At 44.4% G+C, this 24569-nt stretch overlaps 1 protein-coding gene across 3 annotated transcripts in view; it reads right to left on the reverse strand.

The window, feature by feature from the left end:
* The window catches only part of DUS2 (dihydrouridine synthase 2), a 498816-nt gene that overhangs the window by 359668 nt on the left and 114579 nt on the right, over positions 1-24569 (reverse strand). For all 3 annotated transcript variants that reach the window (XM_075325642.1, XM_075325643.1, XM_075325644.1), the window contains exon 5: positions 17021-17064. In XM_075325642.1, coding sequence (XP_075181757.1) covers positions 17021-17064 — 44 coding nt within the window. The remainder of the gene's footprint in view (positions 1-17020; positions 17065-24569) is intronic.

A 24569-nucleotide genomic window follows, 5' to 3' on the forward strand; every position in this document is an offset into this window, starting at 1 on the left:
TGTGGATAAGAAATGCAAGAAATTCAATAGAGATCAGATGGATTTCGAAAATAAAGTAGCATTCAAATGGAAGCACAGGGGTAACACCCGTGGAATGTACAAACCAAGATATTAACCCACCACCCTAACAAGACAAAATATTGGGAGAACAAGTTCGAGTGATTTTTTATCAACGACAGGCAGCGAAGCCGACACCGGACCAGACGAGGGGGGCGCCGTGGACGTAAGAGACAAAAGGGTAATGAAACCCAGGAAACAAGTACTATACTACAGGACCAACATGAGATCCAAACGATAGAGGGACTAAGTGTGGAGACCATGACATCTAACAACAGGGGACAGGTAAGAAAAGACGCATTACAAATTGTGAATTTCTCTACACATATACTCTCAGAACACTAGAGAACGGTATTAGAAAGGGGTTTGACGTTTTCCCCAACATACACCTTGGACAAATTCACTTTAATCAAGGATCTATATCTCTTCTGCCGCATCTGCCGCAGTCTTGTCTTTCAGGTGATCCACATGAAACCAGACACCATTAATACCTTACCAACAGACGATCAACAAGTCTTCCGTGACCTCTTGGACCTTTTACAAGAAAATGATACAGACACAGGTAGGAGAAAATTTCCCTATAAAAATAAGTCAACTAGATTGCCATCCTTTTCTTTGATTCCGGCCATACGTATATTCTTTGAGTTAGTCAAAAAGGACATTTTGAATTTAAAAGAAGCCCCATTGAGAGTACCAAATCTCACCATACAGGAAAGAACAGCTGTTCAAAAATTGAAAAAGAACACAAGCTTCCTAATAAAAGAGGCCGATAAAGGAGGCAATGTTGTCATATGGCCTGTAGATAGGTATCTTAAAGAGGCAAAACGACAACTGAGTAATCCACGGTTCTATAATCAATTACCATCTAAACCGACGCCCACCTTTACATTCAAGCTACATAAAATACTGAGTGCAGCCCTTCAGCATGGGGTCATCACGGATGAGGAGAAAAAATATATGTGGGTGGAACAACCGGTGACACCCACATTTTATATGTTACCCAAAATTCATAAATGTGTAACAGATCCACCAGGAAGACTCATTGTTGCGAGCATCGGTAGTCTATGCGAGAGGGCCAGCACCTATGTGGACTTTTTTTTACAGCCCTTGGTTACCAACATCCCCTCCTATGTCCAGGACACCTTACATTTTATAAAAATTTGCAAAAATATCCAATTATCTCCGTAAGCATTACTAGTTACTTGCGATGTTGAGTCGTTATACACGAATATTGGTCATCTTGATGGCATGCGGGCTGTTACATATTTTTTACATAAACAACAGCATTCAGACCGCATGCACGACTCCTTTTTGATCGACTTATTGGATTTTATTTTGCGACATAATTATTTTTTTTTTCAGTAAATAATTTTATTAAGTTTAAGGCAAAGTGAACAAAGTATCGCTCATACCACATATAAGATGTAAATGTACATCGGTTAAAGTTAATTCAAACATGGGGATCAGGCAAATAGCACTGTATTGTGAATACTTTTACTAAGATAGGAATGGTAAAATAAGAAAAGAAAACAGATAAAACAGAGAAAGCAAATCAATTCAGATTATACCGTGTCATGGTACGACTTCTCAAAACAGTATTATGGAAACTATTTTAACTATAAAGACTGAGTGGAGATCAGAAAGAGAGAAGAAGGAAGAAAGAGATAGGTAGAGGAAAGAGAAGAGGGTATGAGGGGGGGGGGAATAGATAGATAGATAGGAGTAAGTCGGGCGTCCAGAGAGCTCATACGCACAAATATACGAATCTTCATAAAGATTACAAATATCAGTTAAAGGAACCTGGGGGATAAACGACCACAGTATAGCCCCTTATCTGTGCCAAGACGAATATTCCGGAGTCTCTCGGAAAATGAGCCAGGAAGTCCACGTGCCAGCATGTGCATCCCATTTGTCACTGTCATCTGCCATCAGGGATTCCATACGCTCCAATCTATTTATCTCCTCCAAAAATTCCCTCATAGAGGGGGTGGTAGTTGTCTTCCAATGTCTTGGAATAATCATACGAGCAGCGATGAGAAAAAAACGCAAGATACCTCTTTTGGTCACAGAGAGAGATCCAGGAATTAGGGACAGTAAGGCTATTTGAGGAGTGGGGATTACTCGAATACCTGACAGTTGAAAGTACACTTCAAAAATTGAATCCCAGAATGGCCTTATCAAGGAGCAATCCCACCATATATGTTTCATAGTACCAATTTCGACTCCGCATCTCCAGCAGGTATCTGGTACTGTGGGGAAGATCTTATGCAGTACGTCAGGGCATCTGTACCAGCGTGTAAGAATTTTAAAATTTTTCTCCTGTGCACTACAAGAAATGGACATTTTATGAGAGAGTGTAAAGATTTTGAGATGATCTTGTTCTGACAACATAATCTGGAGCTCTCTTTGCCAGGCCTCCAGATACATTGGGGTCCCTTTATACTGGGCTGTACATAAGAGGTTGTAGATCAATGCGATGGCATGCTGCGGCACCGCTTTTAATGAAATTAGGGTCTCAAAGTGTGTAGGTTTGGATAATAGAGCGTTTCCCGGGAATTTCTTTTTTCAGAAATGTGGTCAATTGAGTATATTCCAGCCAGGATAATCTCCTCTCCGGGCATGACTCCTGCAAAGCCCCAAAAGACGCCGTTCCAGATAATTTCCTAGCCACCTGTCCCAGTGTAGCTCCGTCTGCGGAGTCCCAACATAAGAAGGTAGATCTCTTCAACGCAGGGGGAAAGTCTAAATTATTAAAAAGTGGGCTCATACTCCCTGGTCTGTGAGATAAGTTTAATGTCTCCAGATGTCTGTCCCAGAAAAGCATGAGCGCCTGAGTCAGAGGTTGAAACCCCGAGACCGCCGGTCTCTGTTGAAGGGGGGCCCATAGAAGCTGTGCCAAAGGGAATGTGGAGAGATGGGACTCAACGCCCACCCATTGTTTATTGAGATCGTTAAATCTCCAATTTAAGACCCTCGTGAGGAGGACACTCTGGTAATATTTTTCGAAGTCAGGTAAACCAGCGCCTCCCCTGGATTTGGGTCTCACCAGTGTGGCGTATCGAATCCGCGGTCTCCCCGTCCCCCAGACAAATCTGCTACACGCCCTCTAGAGCTGTCTAAAATACTGTTTAGCAACTTTTACCGGGACTGTTTGGAATAAATAAAGAAACCTCGGGAGTATGTCCATCTTGAGGGCATTGATCCGGCCAAACCAGGAAAGTCGGCCCCGGTTATATCTATTAAGATCTGCAAGAGTTCTAGTAAGCAGTGGGGAGTAATTAGCCTTAAACAACTCATCCGGATTGGCCGAAACAAATATCCCAAGATACTTGATAGATTGGGTCTCCCACTTAAATGGGAAGGCGGATTTTAGTCTATTGACTTGTGTGGTAGGAAGAGTAATATTAAGGGCCTCTGTCTTTGAGTAGTTTACTTTGAAGTTAGAAACCATGCCAAAGCGTTGAAATTCCTGGATGAGAACTGGAAAGGCGATTTCCGGGTTTGTTAGATATAGAAGGAGGTCATCAGCGTATAAGGCAAGTTTATAATATTTCTGACCTATATCAAACCCCTTTATATCGGGGGAGTTTCGAAGGGATATAGCCAAATGCTCCATGGCTATCACATATAGAAGGGGTGAAAGAGGGCACCCCTGTCTAGTGCCATTAGATATTTGCAGGGGAGAAGATAGAGTATTATTGGCTCGAACTCGTGCCGAGGGCTTATGATACAGGGCAGAGATTCTCTCCAACATAGTTTGACCGATTCCCAGCTGTCTGAGGGATGAGTGTAGGAAGGTCCAGTTAAGACGATCGAATGTCTTCTCGGCATCGATCGATAGAAGGCAGGCTGGAGTACCTTGTCTGTACATGTGGGAGGTCAAAAGTAGAGTTTTAATAGTGTTATCGCGCGCCTCTCTACCCCGGACAAACCCTGTTTGGTCAGTATGGATTGAGGCAGGCAACAGCGGGGACAACCGGTTAGCTATTAGTTTGGCGAAGATCTTGATATCTACCCCTATAAGAGAGATAGGGCGGTAGTTGGAGCATAGCGATGGGTCCTTCCCAGGCTTGGGAATCACCGTTATGGTAGCCGCAAGAGTTTGCGCGACAAAGGGGCAAGCTGAGGATATAGCGTTAAAGGTCCTGGTCAGGAAGGGCGTCAGTTCCAAGGCGAATTGCTTATAGAAATTGGCCAGGAAGCCATCCGGACCAGGACTCCTACCATTGGCTAGACCCCTAATAACCTCAGTGACCTCCTGTTCGCTAAAAGGGTCATCTAGCATGAGAGAGTCATGGTTCAGTGGGGGGAGAGGGGTACCATCGACATACTCGTCCACTTTCGCTTGGAAATTTGTTGGGGACATGTCCGCCACTGGGCCACCTAGGTTGTACAACCCGTCATAATAGTCTCGGAATACATCTGCAATTTCATGAGGTTTATATGCTGAATGGCCAGATGGTGATTTAATGGTGGGGATAAATGTAGAGGGCAGGCGAGGATTAAGAAACCTAGCCAGAGCTCTGCCTGGCTTGTTAAAGAATTCGTACATAAATCTCCTACCTCTGTCTCGGTGACGGGCAGACGCTGCATCCAAGAGGGACCCCAGATCTAGTCTAGCCTTGAGCAAGTCTGTTAAAATCTGAGGGTCATGGGTCCGTTTATGGGCCTGTTCTAGGTGTTGGATGGAAGTCAGTAATCTATCTATTTTGCAAGCTCTATCCCTCTTGAGTCTGGTTCCCTGTTGAATAAAAGTCCCCCGAATCATCCCCGTCAAGGCCTCCCATTGGAGCGGTAAGGGTGTTGGGTCATTGGCGTGAAATTCGAAGAAGTCCGTGATGGTCTTCCTGATGGCTGACTGACATATCTGATCTTTTAATAAGTGTGGGTTCAATGACCATACCCACTCCTCAGGGCGCAAGTCTGTCAAGAGGAAAGAAAGTGACACCGAAGCATGATCGGACCACACCATAGGGTCTATAGTACAGGCCGGGTCATGTGAGAGTAGGTGGTGGCTAATGATAAAAAGGTCTATTCTACTGTACATATCATGGACAGGAGAATAGAAAGTGTAGTCCCGTGTTTTAGGGTGTAGGGTACGCCAGATGTCAATAAGCCTCAAGTCCAGTAATTTACTCCTAAGACCCCGCAGTTTTACTGCAGGAACAGAGGACCTACCCGAGGAGGAGTCAACAGCTCGATCAAGGATAAGATTGAAATCTCCTCCAAGAATCAAGGAGCCTTCAGCGAAGTCAGAGAGGGTGTTCAGGTACTTTTGGCAAGTCCTGGCCGGGTCCTGGTTGGGGAGATAGAAATTGGCAATGGTAAATAATTTGGTACAGATCTTAAGTTTGATAAAAATAAATCGCCCCTCTGGGTCGGACTTAACTGCTAAGACCTGGGCTGGGAGAGATTTATGTAGAGCGATGCTAACTCCCTTGGATTTTGCAACTGAATTGGTACTATGAAACCAGGAATTATAATACCTATGCTTAAATGTGGGAGTGTGGTCCGTTTTAAAATGAGTATCCTGAAGCAATAGAATATGGATTGTTTTTTATGCATGTTATAGAGGATCTTGGATCTCTTCTCTGGTACATTAAATCCTCTAACATTTAACGAGCATAGGTTGAGGTTCGCCATCTTACAAGCCCTATCTTCTGGGCACCCGAGAGAAGAGTAGGGAGATGGAGAGGGAGAAGAAATAAACTGAGATTACAGGAAAGAGAGGAGAGAAAGTAGTAGAACGGAAAAAGAAACCAGAATAATAAAGACTAGTATCAAAACCTCACCAAAAAACTGAGCTGTGACAAATGTTCAAAAAACATGCAACATAACAAGCATGTGAATTGCAGCCTCAAGACTAGAAAAAAACCAAGGAGAAAATTGTAGAAAAAATACCCTGACTATAAATAAATAAATTGCAAGTGCTTAATAAACAGGGTACTTAGTATATACATTTTTGCAAAAAGGTAAGAAGCTGTCTCACCTCGTCACGGTGTACCCATCTGAGACAGTCCCTAACCTACTAAAGTTAAAAACATATTCTGTACCTGACTTGTGTCATGTTAAAACTTCAATATGGATGGTAAAGTGGTTAGCTGGGTCCCAGATTAAATACACAGCAAAAAGTGAGAAGCAGGTAATTGTTCAGCCTCAGTATCAGGAGGGCTGCACCCCCAACTTGCATTAAAGCAAGATAACAGACAAAAAACACCAAAAAACTGAGCTGTGACAAATGTTCAAAAAACATGCAACATAACAAGCATGTGAATTGCAGCCTCAAGACTAGAAAAAAACCAAGGAGAAAATTGTAGAAAAAATACCCTGACTATAAATAAATAAATTGCAAGCGCTTAATAAACAGGGTACTTAGTATATACATTTTTGCAAAAAGGTAAGAAGCTGTCTCACCTCGTCACGGTGTTAAATACACAGCAAAAAGTGCTTTAATGCAAGTTGGGGGTGCAGCCCTCCTGATACTGAGGCTGAACAATTACCTGCTTCTCACTTTTTGCTGTGTATTTAATCTGGGACCCAGCTAACCACTTTACCATCCATATTGAAGTTTTAACATGACACAAGTCAGGTACAGAATATGTTTTTAACTTTAGTAGGTTAGGGACTGTCTCAGATGGGTACACCGTGACGAGGTGAGACAGCTTCTTACCTTTTTGCAAAAATGTATATACTAAGTACCCTGTTTATTAAGCACTTGCAATTTATTTATTTATAGTCAGGGTATTTTTTCTACAATTTTCTCCTTGGTTTTTTTCTAGTCTTGAGGCTGCAATTCACATGCTTGTTATGTTGCATGTTTTTTGAACATTTGTCACAGCTCAGTTTTTTGGTGTTTTTTGTCTGTTATCTTGCTTTAATGCAAGTTGGGGGTGCAGCCCTCCTGATACTGAGGCTGAACAATTACCTGCTTCTCACTTTTTGCTGTGTATTTAATCTGGGACCCAGCTAACCACTTTACCATCCATATTGAAGTTTTAACATGACACAAGTCAGGTACAGAATATGTTTTTAACTTTAGTAGGTTAGGGACTGTCTCAGATGGGTACACCGTGACGAGGTGAGACAGCTTCTTACCTTTTTGCAAAAATGTATATACTAAGTACCCTGTTTATTAAGCACTTGCAATTTATTTATTTATAGTCAGGGTATTTTTTCTACAATTTTCTCCTTGGTTTTTTTCTAGTATCAAAACCTGTCTTTACTTAGCCTCCTGAGTCCTAGCTTAGAAGGCAATTAAACTGAGAAAATACTCGTAACTAGTGTTCTAGGAACACACCCTAATGTGGGAGGTGACTGAAAACTATGTCGCCTGAAGGACGGCTGCTACACCACCTAACTAGTTAATACCGAAAAGGGGTAGAAGAAAAGGAAACCACAGATGGTCAGTCACCCGACCAAAATGAAAGTAACATATATAACAGCTAACAGCTCAAGTTCAATATAATTAATCACAGCAACAAGGTGAGGAATGCAGCAAGAGAGATAAACTCCCGTCTCCTGGCTCACAACTCGTGAGGCTTTTAGGAGAAGCATAGATACCCATGGGGGTTCAGGCGTCCCAACTCAGCATTGGAGCATGCCGGGAGGGGAGGCAGAGAATCCCAACATTGTTAGAATTAGTGATGCCCGGGGGAGGGGAGGGAGGGGAGAGAGGAAAGGAGAGGAGGGGGAGAAAAAAAAAAAAAGACGGACAAAGGGCAATATTGGTTAGGCATCAGAGTAGGCCATAACAGCCCTTATTCCTCCTTCAAACTACATGTATAACCCAGTAGTCCCGAGAGTTCAGGTCTCCGCCGATGAGGATCTCGGTGACTTCTGGGATCTTGGTCGCTGAGTACGGTGTTGATCAGGTGGGAAGGGACCTCCACGACGGACCATTCTCTGGGGTGGAGGTGTAGTATACGGCCAGTCCAGCAATTTTATCCCAGGGAGATCCAGAGCCGAAAGAAAATCTGGCAGGTCAGCCGGAGACCTCAAGATGATCAGGTTGGGACCTTTCCTGACTTGTAGTTGAAAAGGATAGCCCCAGGAATAAGCAATATTGTTGTTACGTAGAACCTCCAGTAGGGGTCTCAGGGCTCTCCTTTTTGCAAGTGTTGATCGGGAAAGATCCGCTAGAAGTTGTATGGGAGTTCCTTTAAAATCCAGGGTACCTTTATCTCTTGCTTTTCTCATAATATTCTCCTTGACCTGGAAGAAGTGTACCCTGCAAATAATGTCCCTTGGCCTCTCTGGGTCCGGGTTTCTAGGCCCCAGTGCACGGTGTGCTCTGTCCATCTCAATGCGTGTTTCAAGGGGACGTTCCAACAAGGAGTTAAACATCCTCTGCAGTGTAGAGGTCAGATCCTGAGGCCCGACTGACTCCGGCAAACCACGAATGCGCACATTATTTCACCTGTTGCGGTTTTCAGCATCTTCAATCATGTCAAACAAGAGGTGGATCTGTTGAGCCTGCTGATCTATAAGCTGTTGTTGTGAGCTTTACTGAGAGTATAAATCGTGGGTGGACGATTCAAGGGCCCGCACGGAGTTAGTTAGTGATGACATATCCTCCTTCAAGGAGCGAATTTCAGTTTTACACACAGCCTCCAGGCGGGCAATGTATCCCTCCATATCCATTTTGGTTGGCATAGCATTGATTTGAAGCCTTAAAGCTGATATTTCTGAGCCTTGGTCTTCCCCATAGTGTTGCAAGGGAGTAGCTGTGTTCTCCCCTCCATGGCAGGGGAGGGCGAGCAAGCTCTGCTCCATAGCCTCTCCTGAGCTGGCTGCTGGGGTATTTGAGTGCTGTGGGGCAGGGAACGACCGCAGGGTACCTGGTGAGTTGGAGCAGCCAGGAAGAGAGGCAGGAGATCCTCTGCTCTGTGAAGCCCCAGGGGGAGAAGCGCGCCATGCAGCCAACTTCCCACTGCTCACCCCTCCCCCATCAGTCACCACAGGCCGGTCTCCAGTGCCTCCTCCAGGAGCCATCCATCCAGGAGCCTGCGATGCCGGGTCAGTCTGCAGCCCCTCTCCGGGTTGCTGTGCAGAGCGGGCGGGGGAAGCAGGAGAACGCTCAGGCTGTGACAGCCGGGTCGCAGCAGCACGTGTCCCGGTCGCCATTACAGGCCTGGGAGGACGCTGGGCCTCAGTCAGGTATGGCACAATACCTTGCCCCCCCACGGCTGGGAGTCCCTCTGGCAGGCGTCTGCGACCGGAGACCTGCTTTCCCTCTCATCTGACCCCGGTGCTCGCTCTTGATAGCTGGTGGGTGGTGGTGTTTGCAGCCGTTACTGAGGAGCTCCTACAGTGTGTGTCTTGCCGGCTCCATGTCCAGGCCACGCCCCCCGACATAATTATTTTTTATTTGATCAGGTGTTCTATAGGTAAATCTCTGGAGTGGCAATGGGGGTGAAATGTGCACCATCTTTCGCAAATCTTTTCTTAGGATGGTGCGAGTCCACCCTGGTGTATGGACTGGAGCAATTCATAACTAGAGTGACCCATTGGTCTAGGTATATAGACAATATTTTTTTCATCTGGAATGGTACAGAAAGGGAATGTCATGAGTTTATAACAGCATTTAATCAGAATGATTTTAACATTTACTTGACATATACTGTATCACCCATTAGAGCAACGTACCTGGACCTGGAAATTCTCAAGAAAGACGAAGGACTCATTACAAATCTACAACGGAAGAGTACTGCGACAAGCAGTCTGTTACAGTTCAACTTTCACCCGGCACATATTAAAAGAGGCATACCCACAGGTCCGTTTCTAAGAACAAGACGTAATTGTTAGTAGGTTAAGGGATACTCTAATGAATAGTTATTTTGTTAGGCCTGTCGCTAAGTTAAACAAAGGTATAAACCTTATTGGATAATATCCATGTGGAGATTGCAACGTATGTCAGTTTATGCATGTTACTTGCGATAAATTTTGCAATCCACAGGATTCTACGGAGCACAAATTGACATCATATATCAACTGTAAGTCAAGAAACGTGATATACGTCCTGATCTATCCCTGCAAGCTTGTGTACGTGGGATAAACCTCACAAGAATTAAGGAAGAGAGTTCAAAAACACATCTCGACAATTAATCTAGCAGTCTCGGACTCCAAAAAGGGTAAGCCGCTAACCCCTATAGCTGAACATTTTTTAATCCATCATAAAGCTAATCCCAGAGGGATTCGTGTGCTGGGACTGCAGAAATTTAGGGGGAATGGGAGAGGTGGCTCCTGTCACAAGTGGCTGTTGCAGATGGAATCCAGATGGATTTTTAGGCTTAATTCAACTACACCCGGTGGATTAAATGAGGAACTTGTTTTTACTGGTTTTATAGGTGACTAAGAACCAGCGACACCTTCTGCTGGATAAAGACAAGAAACTCGATCTGTGGAACATTGGATGTAAAGAACTTTCTTGGGAGAAATCCATATCTAGGGAGCTGGATAACCATACAGAATGGATGATATCTACATATGGCTCCAATTAGACCATGGGAGTGCATTATGTCGGAATATTATATGGTGATATTGAGTGGATAAAATTGTGGATGTCCTTCATGACTTCTAGTGATATTCATAAAAATGAAGGTGGATTGCCCTAAATGCATTGGACTATCCCAAAACAAAGATGTCCTTCATCATCTGGTCTCTATAGGAGGTCTCAAAATGCAATAAATGCAATTAATATATTCATGTGGGGTGTTTTGTTTGTTCCCCCCTCCCCCCCCCTCCTTCTTCCCTCCTCAGTGGGGCTCATGCTGGATACTTTGGCTCCATTTCTTTATCAGATATATGAGGGAAAACGGGTTTGATGCTGCGCTAGAAACCACAGATCCAGGAGGTGTAATGAAATCCTTTCCTTTATTTACACAGGTCAACGCGTTTCGAAGGCATAACCGCCTTCTTCATCAGCACAGAAACAGATCAAGAAAGAACATCATAGTATACATTGCTTCACACAGTGGTATATATAGCATTGAATAAAGGAAGTAGACATGCTAGCAGGAATGACGTCAGCAGACCAGTGACTAATCGCCACGTGGAGCTCTCAGAGTAGAATAAAAAAAGGGGGGGGGGGTGTAACTGTGAATGAAAAAGAAAAAAAAGGAAAAGAAAAAATGGGAGAGGGTGTAACCAGTTTCGGTTACAAGAGTGCTGAAAAAATATGAGTAAAAAGGATGTCATTAAATCACAAAAACAAAAAACAGTGATTCTAAGCAAATGTATTATATACCTAAACATATCAAATAATGATATATATATATATATGATATAAAAATGTAAGAATACAAAATCATATCAAAAATTATGTAAAAAGTGTACATATATATGAAAAATAAAGATAATATATTTGTGTAATAAAAATAGTGATTTCTGTTGAATAAAGGTGTTACTCCTAAGAAATTCTTTTTATTGAATTCATCGAAGTGATCAGATCAAGTGTATCCAGTGTAGGATTGTTGTGATGAACATACATTTATAGAGAACTCAGCGCAGACTGAGGTGAAGAGAGTTTAAGCAGATCGTGAGAAAAAGGGATACTGAGCATGCGTGAGCAGCCTCAACTCATTACCACAGATACCGCTCATAGAGGTAATGTGAGGACAGAGCGTGGGAAAAAAAGAAAGAGCGCATGCGTGAAGAGAAAAAGTCGGAGCAAAAAGGAGGATTAAGGAATTTGCCTGTGAAGTTTGACAGAGGTAAAAAAAGAACCTCTGTATCTAGTAAACTATAAAAGACGAGTAGAGGTATGACTATGTGATGGTAGGATATGTCCTGCATAAATGTAGCTAACAATCACAAAACACAGACGGGGAACCATAAAGATGGCTAAGCACACCCCAGAACTGGAGCAATAAGGAAAGAATAATCAAAATGACATACATTATTACCATAAAAGATATCAATATGAATAAAAACAATTTCAACCTGAAAGTGCACACTAAAAGATAAAAAATTGGGGAAATGAGGACAGGGGAATACAACATACATGCATTCATATATACTCATACATGCATACACAAAAAAAGGGGGGTTCCAAACCATGGGAGTGGGAGATGATAAAATATTAATGGATTACGCTTATGAAACTTGGGAAATGGATATTTGTGGATAAAAATTACATATATGAAAAAATATATAAAAATATATAAAAATATAAATATATATAAGAAAATATAATATTCGTTAATATGATGACAGTAATCAATAAAAGAGGTCCGTGAGTTCATTGAGGCCATGGGGTTTCAAGGTATCGAGTTTATGTATCCAGAATGTTTCTTTTTTGCTAAGAAGTTCCATTCTGTTGGGTGTATCCAGTGGAATTTGTTATGGTTCCCCGTCTGTGTTTTGTGATTGTTAGCTACATTTATGCAGGACATATCCTACCATCACATAGTCATACCTCTACTCGTCTTTTATAGTTTACTAGATACAGAGGTTCTTTTTTTACCTCTATCAAACTTCACAGGCAAATTCCTTAATCCTCCTTTTTGCTCCGACTTTTTCTCTTCACGCATGCGCTCTTTCTTTTTTTCCCACGCTCTGTCCTCACATTACCTCTATGAGCGGTATCTGTGGTAATGAGTTGAGGCTGCTCACGCATGCTCAGTATCCCTTTTTCTCACGATCTGCTTGAACTCTCTTCACCTCAGTCTGCGCAGAGTTCTTTATAAATGTATGTTCATCACAACAATCCTACACTGGATACACTTGATCTGATCACTTCAATGAATTCAATAAAAAGAATTTCTTAGGAGTAACACCTTTATTCAACAGAAATCACTATTTTTATTACACAAATATATTATCTTTACTTTTCATATATATGTACACTTTTTACATAATTTTTGATATGATTTTGTATTCTTACATTTTTATATCTTATATATATATCATTATTTGATGTGTTTAGGTATATAATACATTTATTTAGAATCACTGTTTTTTGTTTTTGTGATTTAATGACATCCTTTTTACTCATATTTTTTCAGCACTCTTGTAACCGAAACTGGTTACACCCTCTCCCATTTTTTCTTTTCCTTTTTTTCTTTTTCATTCACAGTTACACCCCCCCCCTTTTTTTATTCTACTCTGAGAGTTCCACGTGGCGATTAGTCACTGGTCTGCTGACATCATTCCTGCTAGCATGTCTACTTCCTTTATTCAATGCTATGTATACCACTGTGTGAAGCAACGTATGCTATGGATGTTCTTTCTTGATCTGTTTCTGTCCTGATGAAGAAGGCAGTTATGCCTTCGAAACGCGTTGACCTGTGTAAATAAAGGAAAGGATTTCATTACACCTCCTGGATCTGTGGTTTCTAGCGCAGCATCAAACCCGTTTTCCCTCATATATCTTGTAATCCACTTTTTGTCTGGGCTGCGGCTGACCACTATATGCATTTTCTGTTTAAACGTTTGCAGAGGAGTTGTGCCTGTCACAACTAAATCAGGCGAGTACCTGCTTCTTTATATACGTTCTCTTGTCTACCAGATAAGACCCTATTTTGCGCTTCTCTCCACAGTTTTTCCTGTTATCCATTTCTTTATCGGGAGATATATGTATGAATCCTTTACTCCAACTCATCTTTTCTGTTTACACATTACTCCACATGGTTCTTCCTCTATTATTTAGGGGTAGTACAATCATTTCTTTCTCTCCTCTCTCCTTTTTTTTTTTTCTCCTCTTTCTCTTGTTTTCTCTTTTTCCCCCTTTTTCTGTCTTAATTTTTCTCTTTATCCATCCCCCCCTTTTCTTCTCCTATCCCCACAGCCTTTTACAATTGGCTCAGTTTGTTTCCATATTGTCCCTGCTCTATGGGTTTATGTGCACATGTACTGTTTATAAGTGTAGCTTTCCCCCTCGTGTGTCTGTATAGGTTGTCACCATGACAACGATTCATGCCGGCTCAGGCCAGCACTTGCTCATTTACTTAATGGACTTGTTATGTCTTGCTCGAGCATGCACATTTGTTTGCTCTCCCCTGCGTGCTGACACAGTGTGATACGAGCTATCAGATTCTTCTGTTTATGCGTTGCCTGGGCAACATGGAGCGCCGGACACATGGGGCGTTCCTTCACCATGACAACAGGCTTGCTTTCTATGCCTATAGCCTTTCTATAGTATTTATGGGCATATGACAGACCAAGATTTTTCCTGCCATATAGATACAAATATTCCTTTATGTACTGGTGTTATGCATTTAATATGTACATCAATCATTGGAGTGCCCTGGTGAGGGATTCATTGTTTTAATTGTGTTTTAACTATTTTGTGCCTAACAAAAGTCTTACATTTATTATATAATTGGTGTGCTCTGTCCTATATGCAGTGTCTTTTTCTCCCTTTGACACGTATCCTCATTTACTGCATTCAGCAGCACCCGCTTGCATGTATATATATTTTTGCTGTGCACCTTATATATTTGATAGCAAGCTCTTGCGGTGATTTGTAATTAACAAATCATGGATTTTTCACTGATGGGTTTATTTTATGTGTCAAATGGGTCTTCATCCCCCTTTTTTCTGTATTCTGCTGTTATGTGCATATTCACCAAATTCATAATTAAATAATTCACAATGTTTTGTAACTAAATAAAACGTATATCTTTTGTGATAATTGGGCATTTGGTAGCTTTCTTTCTCTGCCTGTGAATTGTTCACATTGCAATTTGCCCTCACTACATGCTATCTGATATAAACTAATAGATCCTTTGTTAGAGAATGATATTAATACACATTCACCATATCATAATATGCAGTGAATTTCACTGTTTTTACTATTTATACATTCCATAAAAGGTAGGACGGCAGCAGACCATACATGTGGTAATAGGAAAGCAGCAAACCATAAATGTGGTACCAGGAGAGCAGCAGATCATAAAAAAGGTAATAGGAAGGCAGCAGACTATAAACGTGGTAATTCAAGGGCAGCAGACACTAAAGGTGGTAATAGGAGGGCAGCAGACCATAGAGGTGGTAATAGGAGGGCAGCAGAGCATAATTGTTGTAATAGGGTGGCAGCGGACCATACAGCTGGCAGGAGTAGGGCAGCAGACAATAAAGGAGGTAATAGAAGGGCAGCAGATCATAAACATGGTGACAGGAGAGCAGCAGAGCATAAAAAAGGTAATAGGAGGGCAGCATACCATAACGGTGGTGATAGGAGGGCAGAAGCCCATAATTGTTCTAATAGTAGGGCATATAATAAGGCATATAATAATATAATAGGGGGACAGAGGACCATAAAGATTGTACGAGGAGGGCAGCAGAAAATACAGTGGTAACAGGAAGCCAGGAGATCAAAAAGGTGGTGACAGGATAGAAGCAAACTATAAAGTGGTAATAAAAGGGCATCAGACTATAAAGATGGTAATATGAGGACATCAGATCATCACGGTGGTGACAGGAGGGCAGCAGACGACAGTTGTGGTAATTAGAGGGAGGCAGACCATACAGCTGGTAATAGGGGGGTATCAGACCATAAAGGTGGTAATGAGAGTGCAGCAGACCATACAGGCAGTAATGGGAGGGCAGCATACCCTACAGGTGGTAATAGAATGGCAGCAGACCATACAGGTGGTAATAAAATGGCTGTAGTCCATAAAAGGTGGTAATAGGAGGACAGAAGACCATAACATTGAAGTGAGTGACAAGAGGCCAACAGATCATAAAGTTGGTAAAAGGAGACCTGCAGACCATAAAGCTTATAATAGGAGACCTGCAGACCATAAAGGTGGCAAAAGGAGAGCAGGTCATAAAGCTGGTAATAGCAGGGTAACTGACCATAAAAGGTGGTAATGCGAGGACAGCAGACCATAAAGGTGGTGACAGGCGGGCAACAGACCATAAAGGTGGTAATAGGAGGGCAGCAGACCAGAAAGGTGGTGACTGACCATAGCAAAATAATAGAGAAATTAGTTCATCACACGTAGGCCAATTCAGTCTGGAGCACAGAAAGCCATCTCTGGCAGGAACGCAAGTAATCTTGGGAAAATGAGAGAGGATATAAAGTCTTCATTTTATTGGTAAATATATAATATAATATATAAATGTAAAAAAAAAATAAATTATAAAACAGCCATACATAAGTTCATCTTTAGAAACAATGACACATTTCTGTGGCACAAGGCAAGGCCCGTCGGTGTCTAAGCTGAACTAATGTATGGATGTTCTAATGGTTTTTTTTAATTTACCAATGAAATGATTTTATGTCCGTGAAGCCGTATCCTTCATTTTCCCGGGGTAAAAGACTCCTTTTTCTAAATGTGCAAACATTTACAAAAGGTCATTATAAACACTACAGCTTTCAGATTACTGATTGGCATAATAGGCTATTCAGCAGACGAGGAAAGTATAGCGTCACACTTTACTGCACACGGAAACTGACAATGTTAAAGAGAAGCAACCAGCAGGATTTTGCTATATGAGGTAAAGGCAGTGCCATACTCGCACTAAGATACTGAATGCAGGCATACCTGTTGTAAAAAGATCAGAAGCTTGTTTGATGAAATTTCGTTAATTTAAGTTACAGAAATTCACTGCACTTTGATTAACATGTGCAACGGGGGCGGGCCTTTGTGAGTCGGGTCCTAGGCATTTACTCCTCTTCCAGCGTCCTCCTGGCTTGCCCCCCTTTCTTTATTTGAATAGCACACCACCATTGCTGTTGTTGGCGGCACGTGCGCATTGCCACAGTGATTCTGTCTTCATTAAAATGGCGCAGAAGTCCGCACATGCGCGTATCGCAATCTTCTGCGCCATTTTATTGAAGACACTGCAGTGAAGACTATGGGGCACATGCGCAGATGTAAAAAAAAAAAAAAAAAAAAAAAAAAAAATACTGCGCACACGATAATGCCCCTACTTGGAAAGTCTATTTTAACTGATTTAGCTTACATTTTTTCACAATACATGACATATACAGAACGAACATCAACAATAAACTTACATGAGTTTAGCAACTGCCAACGCCCTTTCTGGATCAGCAGTCCCCTAAAGAAAAATGCAAGACATATAGAAACATTAATCACATGTAGAAAGGTAATAACAAATATTAAAGAACCATTGGTATATTTTACTGAAAGATCCAGTTTTGAAAAACATTTTGCTAGCTGAACCAGGTATTACATACCGGAGAGGCACAACAATTAGGAACATTGTTGCACCAAGCAGGTTAAACATAAAAAATCTTCCCTATAAAAATGAATATAGGGTAGAATATACATGGAAGTGTATCTAGGTGTAATGTAAAAAAGTGCTGCTGAGGGGAGGTAATATCCATGGGGTTGGAGAAATCAAATCTAATAGCACAGGAGAAATACGGTATTAACAATCAAACAGCTGCCCAACATTTTGGTTTCTTTTTTTTTCTTAAAAAACATAGCCTTTCCAGGCAGGCATTTAGCCATGAGACATTACAAAGCCTTCTATATAACAGTAACCCCCATAGAAAGTATACCAATTGATGTGATAAATACAAAAAAAGACATTACATAGCAGTATCTCAAAATATATAGCTCACAAAGCCTGCACCCAGCTGGTCTAAATGATATAGTGGAACATTCGGGGGGCGGGGCCAGGTCGAGGCGAGCGGCCAATCCGTGGGGGGGGGGGGCGGGGCCAGGCCGAGCCCAGCGGCCAATCTGACAGTTGTCACTCTAACGACACTGTCATGGTGACACTGTCACGGTGACACAGTTTTGGAGCAAGACAGACAGACAGACAGAATAAGGCAATTACATATATATCTATATATAGATATACTGTGTATATACAGTTAGGTCCAGAAATATTTGGACAGTGACACAAGTTTTTTTATTTTAGCTGTTTACAAAAACATGTTCAGAAATACAATTATATATATAATATGGGCTGAAAGTGCACACTCCCAGCTGCAATATGAGAGTTTTCACATCCAAATCGGAGAAAGGGTTTAGGAATCATAGCTCTGTAATGCATAGCCTCCTCTTTTTAAAGGGACCAAAAGTAATTGGACAAGGGACTCTAAGGGCTGCAATTAACTCTGAAGGCGTCTCCCTCGTTAACCTGTAATCAATGAAGTAGTTAAAAGGTCTGGGGTTGATTACAGGTGTGTGGTTTTGCATTTGGAAGCTGTTGCTGTGACCAGACAACATGCGGTCTAAGGAACTCTCAATTGAGGTGAAGCAGAACATCCTGAGGCTGAAAAAAAAGAAAAAAATCATCAGAGAGATAGCAGACATGCTTGGAGTGGCAAAATCAACAGTCGGGTACATTCTGAGAAAAAAGGAATTGACTGGTGAGCTTGGGAACTCAAAAAGGCCTGGACGTCCACGGATGACAACAGTGGTGGATGATCGCCGCATACTTTCTTTGGTGAAGAAGAACCCGTTCACAACATCAACTGAAGTCCAGAACACTCTCAGTGAAGTAGGTGTATCTGTCTCTAAGTCAACAGTAAAGAAAAGACTCCATGAAAGTAAATACAAAGGGTTCACATCTAGATGCAAACCATTCATCAATTCCAAAAATAGACAGGCCAGAGTTAAATTTGCTGAAAAACACCTCATGAAGCCAGCTCAGTTCTGGAAAAGTATTCTATGGACAGATGAGACAAAGATCAACCTGTACCAGAATGATGGGAAGAAAAAAGTTTGGAGAAGAAAGGGAACGGCACATGATCCAAGGCACATCACATCCTCTGTAAAACATGGTGGAGGCAACGTGATGGCATGGGCATGCATGGCTTTCAATAGCACTGGGTCACTTGTGTTTATAGATGACATAACAGCAGACAAGAGTAGCCGGATGAATTCTGAAGTGTACCGGGATATACTTTCAGCCCAGATTCAGCCAAATGCCGCAAAGTTGATCGGACGGCGCTTCATAGTACAGATGGACAATGACCCCAAGCATACAGCCAAAGCTACCCAGGAGTTCATGAGTGCAAAAAAGTGGAACATTCTGCAATGGCCAAGTCAATCACCAGATCTTAACCCAATTGAGCATGCATTTCACTTGCTCAAATCCAGACTTAAGATGGAAAGACCCACAAACAAGCAAGACCTGAAGGCTGCGGCTGTAAAGGCCTGGCAAAGCATTAAGAAAGAGGAAACCCAGCGTTTGGTGATGTCCATGGGTTCCAGACTTAAGGCAGTGATTGCCTCCAAAGGATTCGCAACAAAATATTGAAAATAAAAATATTTTGTTTGGGTTTGGTTTATTTGTCCAATTACTTTTGACCTCCTAAAATGTGGAGTGTTTGTAAAGAAATGTGCACAATTCCCACAATTTCTATCAGATATTTTTGTTCAAACCTTCAAATTAAACGTTACAATCTGCACTTGAATTCTATTGTAGAGGTTTCATTTCAAATCCAATGTGGTGGCATGCAGAGCCCAACTCGCGAAAATTGTGTCACTGTCCAAATATTTCTGGACCTAACTGTGTGTATATATATATATATATATATATATATATATATATATATATATATATATATATATATATATATATACGGATTTTTGTGTACTCACCGTAAAATCGTTTTCTCTTAGCCATCATTGGGGGACACAGGACCATGGGTGTTATGCTGCCTATCCATAGGAGGACACCAAGTAGATGCAAAAGCATAGCTCCTCCTCTGCAGTATACACCCCCTGGCCGGGCCAGGCAACCTCAGTTTTAGTACACAAGCAGTAGGAGAAAAAAACAGTAAAAACGTCTCAACAGAGGAACATGAGAAAAGAAGAGTCATAACCAAATAAGGTACTGAGAGAACCAAGGACCAACAGGGCAACAGGGTGGGTGCTGTGTCCCCCAATGATGGCTAAGAGAAAACGATTTTACGGTGAGTACACAAAAATCCATTTTTCTCTGACGACTCATTGGGGGACACAGGACCATGGGACGTCCTAAAGCAGTCCATGGGTGGGAAACATAAAAGAAGACAACACAACCCAAGGACTAGGAACCAGTCCCAGACAGCCTGGAGCGCCTACTGAGAGAGGTGCTCTACTGCAGTTTGCAGAATTTTCCTACCCAGATTTGCCTTAGTTAAAACCTGGGTATGGACTCTGTAATGCTTTGAAAACGTATGTAGGCTAGACCAGGTCGCAGCCTTACACACCTGTTCCACTGAAGCCTGATGCCGAATGGCCCACGAAGCGCCAACTGCTCGCGTGGAATGAGCCCGCAGCCCACTAAGAATGGGCTTGAGTTGCAAGCGGTAGACTTCCTGGATCGCAGAGCGAATCCAGCGAGCCAGAGTCGCCTTTGAAGCTGCCTGTCCCTTCTTAGGCCCCTCAGGAATGACGAACAAAGAGTCCGTTTTCCTAAAGGGGGCTGTCCTGGATATGTAATATCTGTGAGCTCTGACGAGGTCTAACGAATGCAGAGACCTTTCCACCCTATGAACTGGGTGTGGACAAAAGGAAGGCAGAACCATGTCCTCGTTCAAATGAAACGGGGTAAGAACCTTTGGAAGGAAATCCGGAAGGGGGCGCAGAACCACCTTGTCCTGGTGAAAGATCAGAAAAGGCTCACGGCAAGAGAGTGCTGCTAGCTCCGAAACCCGTCTGATGGACGTAATTGCCACCAGGAATGTTACCTTCCAGGACAGAAGAGCAAGGGAGGATTCCTTGAGAGGTTCAAAGGGAGACCTCTGGAGACCGTCCAGAACGAGGTTGAGGTCCCATGGTTCTAGCGGCCGTTTGTACGGGGGAACTAGATGGGAAACGCCCTGGGAGGAAGGTCTTGACTTGCAGTTTTTGAGCCAGGCGGCATTGGTAGAAGATTGAGAGCGCTGAGACCTGCCCTTTAAGGGAACTGAGAGCCAACCCCGCTTGCAAGCCAGACTGTAGAAAGTCGAGAATTCTGGGGATGGCCAGAGGCATAGGCTGGACATTAGTTTCCCTGCACCATGAAAGGAAGATTTTCCACGTACGGTGGTAAATGCGGGATGAAGCAGGCTTTCGGGCGCTGATCATGGTGGAAATAACCGCGGGGGAGAATCCCGCTCTTGTTAATACCCAGGTCTCAATGGCCATGCCGTCAGCTTCAGGGCTCTGGAGTTCTGATGGGAAATGGGCCCTTGGGTCAGCAAGTCTGGGATGTCTGGAAGGCGCCACTGTGCATCTGTGAGCATTTGTACTAATTCGGCGTACCAGGCGCTTCCTGGGCCAGTCCGGTGCTATCAGTATCACCGGGACTCCCTCTGCCTTGATCTTCCTGATTACCTGCGGCAGCAGGGGTAGAGGTGGAAATATGTAAGGCAGGCGGAATTGGTGCCAGGAGCAGACTAGAGCATCCGCGCCGATGAACTGCGGGTCGCGTGACCTGGCTATGAACGCGGGTACCTTTGCATTCAACCTTGAGGCTATTAGGTCCACGTCTGGTGTGCCCCAGCGAGTGCAGATGTGTAGAAACACATCTGGGTGGAGAGACCATTCTCCGGTGGCCAGGCCTTGGCGACTTAGGAAGTCTGCTGCCCAGTTCTCTACCCCCGGTATGTGTACCGCTGATATCACTGATCCTGACGATTTGGCCCAGCTAAGGATCTTGTGGGCCTCGAGATAAGCCGCTTTGCTGCGGGTGCCCCCCTGCCGATTGATATAGGCTACAGCTGTCGCATTGTCCAATTGGACTCGAATCTGACGACCTGCTAGCAGAGGGCAGAACGCTCTGAGCGCGAGGAAGATTGCGCGGAGTTCCAGGATGTTTATGGGTAGGAAAGACTCCTGGGGCGTCCAACGTCCTTGAGCAGTGTGGTGCCGGTACAGTGCTCCCCAGCTTAGCAAGCTGGCGTCCGTGGTCAGGACCAGCCAGTTCACTAGGAGAAAAGATCTCCCCTTCAATAGGGATGAGGACCGAAGCCACCAGCGGAGTGCGTAACTGACTGAAGGCGTCAGGTGAAGATGTCTGTCCAGGGAGAAGGGGCTCTTGTCCCAGGCCGCTAGAAGGGCTAGCTGCAGTGGGCGGAGGTGCAGTTGAGCAAAGGGTACTGCTTCCAAAGCTGCCACCATCCTGCCGAGTACTTTCATGCTGAATCGAATGGAGCGAGTCGGAGGACGTAGAAGGCAGCGTACCGCTCGTTGAAGAGCGGTCGCCTTGTCCTGAGGGGGAAGGATCAAGCCCCGACGGGTGTCCAGGGACATGCCCAGGAAGCTAATGGATCGTGATGAAATCGGGGATGATTTGTCCAGATTCACTAGCCACTCTAAGCGGGATAGGGTGTCCACAGTGATCTGTACGCTGGTTGAGCAGTCGCGGAAGGAGGGGGCCTTGATGAGGAGGTCGTCCAAGTAAGGGAGAACGACTACTCCCCTGGCGTGAAGGACGCTCATGGCAGCCGCCATGACTTTGGTGAACACCCTTAGTTCGGTGGCAAGGCCGAAGGGTAGAGCTACGAATTGAAAGTGGGAGTCCTGAATTGCGAAGCGGAGGAACTTTTGGTGATCTGGGGCGATGGGTATGTGCAGGTACGCGTCCCTGATGTCTATGGAGGCGAGGAATTCCCCTTCGACCATGGATGCAATAATGGACCTTAGGGACTCCATTCTGAATCTCCGTACGTGCACATGTTTGTTTAGGTGTTTGAGGTCCAGGATGGGTCGAACTGACCCATCCTTTTTGGGGACCACAAAGAGGTTGGAATAAAAACCCCGAACTTCTCGTCATCTGGGACAGGTATTATCACTCCTGCTGTTTGGAGCGAGTGGATTGCTGAGAAAAAAGCTTTGCGTCGTTTTCGAGTCTTTGGGGGGTTTGAGAGAAAGAACCGACTCGGGGGTCGGGTCCGAAATTCTATGTGGTAACCGGAAGACACAAGGTCTCGCACCCATTTGTCGTCTGAGGCGGCAGCCCAGATGTGATGAAAGAGCCACAGTCGACCTCCTACAATGAGTGTGTCTTCCGGGGCGCCGAAGGAGTCATGAGGGTGGGAAAACGTCGTGGCCGAGTCTCCCTAGTCCTGGACTGTTTCAGTCTAGGCTGCCATGACTAAGTGGATTTCGGGGAGAGCTGAGAAGGTCGGTCCCTGCGTAGTCCGCGGCTGGTGGCGGGGACAGCACGGGATGTCGACCAACCAAATGAGTTCCGAAAGGAGCGGAACGAGGACTGTGGACGTCTGGTGAAGGACGTCCTGGACTTCAGCTGGGGGAGGGAGGTACTCTTACCTCCCGTGGCGTCAGAAATGAGCTTGTCCAGACATTCGCCAAACAATCGGTCTGGAAAAAAGAGAAGGCCCGTGAGAGACTTCTTGGAGGCAGAGTCCGCTCGCCATTGTCGGAGCCAGAGAGCTCTACGGATGGCTATGGTATTTGAGGCAGCAAACGCTGCGCAGGTAGCAGCGTCCATGGAGGCCTGCATGAGGTACTCCGCCGCAGTGGCAATTTGACCTGTTACCTCTGTGAAGCTATGAGTGAACTGGGATTCCTCAAGCAAAGTGTTAAGGGATTCTGCCCAGACCGAGATCGCCTTTGCGACCCACACAGCGGCAAAGGAGGGCGAGAGGGAGGAACCCGCAGCCTCAAAAGCAGAGTGGGCGAGGTGCTCCACCTGTCTGTCTGGTCCTTGATGGAGGAACCATCGGGTAAAGACAGGAGCGTCTTTGTGGTAAGGCGGGAGACCGGGGGGAGGGGGGGGGTCGACCGAGGGCGGATCGGCCCAGCCCTTAGGGGCAGGTGAGGCAAAAGAGTATCGGGACTCCATGAGTTTTCGGTTACCGAAGCGCCTGTCAGGCTTCTCCCTTTGCTTTGTGAGGATATCCTGAAACTCTGGGTGACCAGCGAAAACCTTTTGGGGTTTCCTTGCCCTCTTAAAGAAGACCCCATGGTCAGTGGTAGTGGATTGGGGATCCTCCACATGCAGAGTTTGGTTGATTGCTGCTATAAGGGAGTCTATTGCAGTTTGATCATCTGGGGGGGGCTGAAACCAAGGAATCCTCTTGGTATAAACAGCATTCTCCCTCCTCCAGCTCTTCAGAAGCCGTGGAGCCTGTGAGAGAGCCTGCCCTGTGTGCTCCCGAGGGAGAGCCCGCTGGAGACACCCGGCCGTGTGCTCTTTTCCTGATCCCTGCAACCAGTGAAGCATGTGCCCGGATTACCTCAGAAGGATCCTCCATAGGGGTATCCTCAGGTTGCGTTCCGTCCAGGGACCCAGAAGGGTGTGGAGGACGACATTGCATAGCCAGCACCAGGTTCTGTGACAGTTTTTCCATGGATTGGGACAGAAACTGTGCCCATTCCGGTGGGCTGGGAGCCCTAGGCTCTGGGCTGATGGTTGCGGTGGTGGTGGCAGGGGGGTCTTGGGGGGCTATGGGGGCACAGGACTCACAGAGAGAAGAGGTGTGTTTACGTGGTAGCTCAGCGTGGCAGGCAGTGCAGGCTGAATAATTGACTATGTGGGCCTTAGCACTCTTAGTGCCCTTAGAATTCTGCATGTTCCTAATAGGAGTATGCCAGGAGGGGGAGCAATGCTCAGCAGAGATACAAGTGAAGCAAGCACATCACCAGAATCAG

This window comes from Anomaloglossus baeobatrachus, chromosome 10 (assembly GCF_048569485.1).
Source record: "Anomaloglossus baeobatrachus isolate aAnoBae1 chromosome 10, aAnoBae1.hap1, whole genome shotgun sequence".
NCBI lineage: Eukaryota > Metazoa > Chordata > Amphibia > Anura > Aromobatidae > Anomaloglossus > Anomaloglossus baeobatrachus.